At 26.6% G+C, this 4,031-nt stretch overlaps 1 protein-coding gene across 2 annotated transcripts; it reads right to left on the bottom strand.

Moving 5' to 3' along the window:
• Window positions 1-215: 215 nt before the first annotated feature.
• Window positions 216-2,496, bottom strand: LOC111674821. Of its 2 annotated transcripts, XM_046949584.1 has the most exons (2): window positions 2,040-2,496; window positions 216-460 (listed from the first exon to the last, which is right to left on the bottom strand). In XM_046949584.1, the coding sequence occupies exons 1-2, from the start codon at window positions 2,398-2,400 to the stop codon at window positions 441-443; spliced, it is 381 nt and encodes a 126-aa protein (XP_046805540.1). In that variant the 5' UTR covers window positions 2,401-2,496; the 3' UTR covers window positions 216-440. The 2 variants fall into 2 exon arrangements, with proteins under 2 accessions (XP_046805540.1, XP_023291253.2); XM_023435485.2 differs by lacking the exon at window positions 216-460 and having other exon boundaries at window positions 1,509-2,490.
• Between the last annotated feature and the right edge of the window lie 1,535 nt (window positions 2,497-4,031).

The following is a 4,031-nucleotide window of genomic DNA, read 5'->3' as shown; positions in this document are numbered from 1 at the left end:
AAGAGAAATATAATAGTCAAACACTACAGACAATGCTAATGCCTAAATAAATATTTAAGAAGAAAGTGTATATTTTAATACACTGTGAAAATTGCTGAAAACGTTAATATGCTTTTGATATCAATAAATATTCTTACTGAAGAAAAACAAACCCATGAAATAGAATAAAATTTTAAAAACATCATAAAAAAATTAAAAATAATTTAATGTTTCTTTCAGTGTATACACGTGTTTATTTGTTATTATATACAAAAATTATTTTTGCAGAATAAATACAGCAAATTCAAACTCGGTGTGTATTTGATAGTTTAACTGTTGCTATAGGGTTTAAAAGTTCATCTGCCAGTAACTAACAATAGATTTTGAGAAAAATATCATAGACATTCATACGCATAGTTATTTTATTTGTTCTTTATGGTTTTTCTTATTATGGATTTTTATTAAGATATCAAAACAAAAGCTGTAAACAAAAAACAAATATGTACTATGGTGATTATAAAAAAAATATATTTTTTTATATACAGTGTAAAATGTGTTTTTCCATAGACAAGAATTTAAAATTTTATTATAAGTTGATTTTATAAAAACATGTTTTAAAAGCAAATACTATTAGACTTTATCGGAACCAAGCCCATTTTTACACCTAGGTTTACTAACAATAATTATACAAATTTGCTTTTACGATATATAAAAAATTTTACCGATTTACATATTATTTAATACATCAATAGGTCTAATATTGAAAGGAAACATACACTGAAAATAATCCATGCTCAACTTTACGAAAAAAATTCCGTAATTTTTATTTTCGTAATATTTACAAAAATTTCGTGTATAATACGAAATATTATTTAATAAAACCCTTTTCTATTTTTACGAAAATACGAAAACCTTTCGTAATATTTTTTTCTTAAATTTTAGCGAAATTAAACAAAATGATATTAATTATATTATGATTAAATAACTAAAATTAGAAATTTGTTTTTAAAATGAACAAAAATATTTGAATAAATTAATATTTCGTAAATTTTACCATATTTATTTAAAATTCCTTTTTTCAATTTTTGTAAATTAATTTTTTCAAGAATATTTTGCATTATACTAAAATATTTCCTACAATTTTGTATATATTACGAAAGAATTTCGTGGTGCGAAACAACGAACGATTCGTACAATGTACGACATTTTTCGTATATATTAGGCATGGGTTTTTTCAGTGTAGGCAAAAAATGTCCCGTAATTATGTCCAGAAACGGACTTTATTGTGATCTGAACTGACAGACAGAAATATAAATTGGTCGTCTTACAATCTAAAGGTACGTTTACACCTATCAAATATTTGACGTAAGTGACGTTAATCCTAAAAATCATCATTTTAATTTCCTTAAAATAAATATATATTTCTTTAAACTTATTAGTTTCGTCATTGTTACCAATTATAAATATTATGTAAAATTAGAAAAAAGTAAAAAATTTTGAATGATTCCAATATAAGTTTTCCTTAAAAATACTTGTAAACTACATATCAATTTTATTAAAAAATACAAAAAAAAAACCAATGTTAATTTCAACATAACAATACAAAGCTTTTTGTATGAAATATTTTTTTACACTCTGTGGTATTACATTCAAAATATTTTTTCTATGATTTGCGAATTTAATTAATAATTTCTATAGATAAAGTTAAACGTGTCTGGCATATAATATTTCCTGGTATATACTTATAAATGAAAGTGATTAAGTTAAATATAAATTCGTCTGTTATAGATACATCTAAAGTAAATACTTTAATATGAGCAACTAAATAAATTGTTCACTTGAACTAGACATTTGTTCGGCAATTTCACGCAGTGTTTCATAATTTACCGTAGACTGACGATTATTACTTATAAAAGAATTAAAAGTTGACGGCAAAGAATAGTTTCCATCATTGTTCACAATACGCCAATTCTCTCCTATAGACGGACCAGGTTGTGGCATTTCTGTACTCATTGATTTTTGTTGCGCTATAATATATTCAGATTGATAAAATTTCTTACGTTTTTTATAGAATTCAGATCGTCTACGTTCTTGGTCTTCGAAATCTAAACTTGTTAATGGTGTTTGCAGTTCATCCATATTAAAGCTACGTTCGTCATCAGTATTATCATTGAGCATCATACGATTAGCACGATCCAGTGATTCTTGTAAACGTTTACGCAAATCTTCGGCTGATATGGGATCACCATGCCTAGGAAATGGTGTTTTAGCTTCAGGGATAGCAATAAATCCATAATCCTTTTGAACTGGATGATGTGTTTGCTGTATGTTTTCTTCATTGAATCGTAATTTTTTCTCTAATTTGGAATTTTGTGTTAAATTCTGGACCGAAATACTTGAACATTGAGATTTGCTCGACATTGTTTTTTTAGATTTTTTACAAATTATTAAAAACAAAATAAATAAAAATAAAAAAGTAATTTATAAAATTTTACAGAAAATGTCATATAGTTAAAAAAATCAAGTTAATGTGCTAGTAAGTCAAATATTTATAAAAATTTATATTTTAGGTTTATTACGCATATTTTCCATATAATATTCCTATAATAAACCATCAATATCTTTATTAAGCTCTTATAAACATAGGGTAAGTAATAAACAAATAATGGACTAATTCTAAAAAATGACACAGAATGATATGAAATATATACCGACATTAATATCAGAGATTTTCAGAAAGGGAATGGATATAGAAGAAGCTATGAACAATTATGGGCCGTTTGGTTAAATTTAAATTTTATGTTATTTATTAATGAACTATGTTGGTTAATTGATTTTCCAGTGGGTACCTTGAACAGTTTGATATTTGATTTATCTGGGCAATATTTTGAAGTAATAACGATATCTTTGAGGGATTTGGTAACCATAAGTTCTTTTTTTGAAAGTACGTAAATTGTTATGACTGCTATATGAAATTTTGAATCGTTTCTAATAATTTTCGATCATGTTAATCCCTAATCAAAAGAAAAGATCAAAGATGAAATAGCAGTTTCCAAAAAAAACTAATATAGAATGATAAAGCAACGTATAGAAATATTTTTAATATGGATTTTGCAAATGTATACAGTGTTCTGAAATTTGATTTTAACATACATACGGACAGACAGGTAAACATAGTAATCATAGCGAAAACGATTTAGCCACGTCAGTCTACCTGCCCGTTGAATTCTGATAAAATTTTATTGTAAAAGCAGTATTTATTATAAACTTATATTTATCGTAAATTTATGAAACTTTTAGTAGTCTCTAATATACATACATAAAAGAAGTAATAATTAACTCATAACAAGTAGGAAAGTATAGTCGGGCATGGCCGACCATATAATACCGTACACCATGAGTATATTTTTAACATTTTTATTTTTATAAAGAAACTTTTATGTTGAATATTACCATAAATCCAAAATATTTAAGCAATTTATTGAAAAAAAAACTAAAATTTCTAAATGAGGCTTTATATAGGCCGATCCTCGGTAAATTTGGGAAAAGGATATATTTTTAAATAACAGTTAGTTTTGTTGAGTTTCATTGCGATACAAATGGTTAGAAGTCAATTTTAGACGTTTAAGACATTTTTTTAAGGGGGGTTTGTATGGGGGCTAGGGTCAAATAAGTGCCGATCCTTACGAAAATCTGCAGTGTCATATATACTTATATAAAACTTATTTGTGCCAATTTTTAGAGAGATAGTAGAATATTTGACGTAATTATGGCAAAAAAGTTCGAATCGGGAGGTACGGTTGTATGGGGGCTAGGTAAAATAATGAACCTATTTCAACCATTTTCAATAGGCTTCGTCCCTGTGCCAAAAACATGCTTGGTCCAAATTTCATCAAATTATCTTGAAAATTGCGGCCTGTACCTTGCGCACAAGGTTTACATGGACAGCCAGCCAGCCGGACAGACGGACATGTCTTAATCGACTCAAAAAATGATTCTGAATCGATCGGTATACTTAAAGGTGGGTATTGGACCAATATTTTTGTATGTTA

This window comes from Lucilia cuprina, chromosome 4 (assembly GCF_022045245.1).
Source record: "Lucilia cuprina isolate Lc7/37 chromosome 4, ASM2204524v1, whole genome shotgun sequence".
Lineage (NCBI taxonomy): Eukaryota > Metazoa > Arthropoda > Insecta > Diptera > Calliphoridae > Lucilia > Lucilia cuprina.
The sequence above is the reverse complement of the archived record's forward strand: the minus strand, read 5'-3'. Positions and strand labels throughout refer to the sequence as shown.

Coding starts and splice junctions, on each gene's coding strand:
- LOC111674821 (XM_023435485.2), bottom strand. CDS start 2,400: ATGTCGAGCAAATCTCAATGTTCAAGTATTTCGGTCCAGAATTTAACA.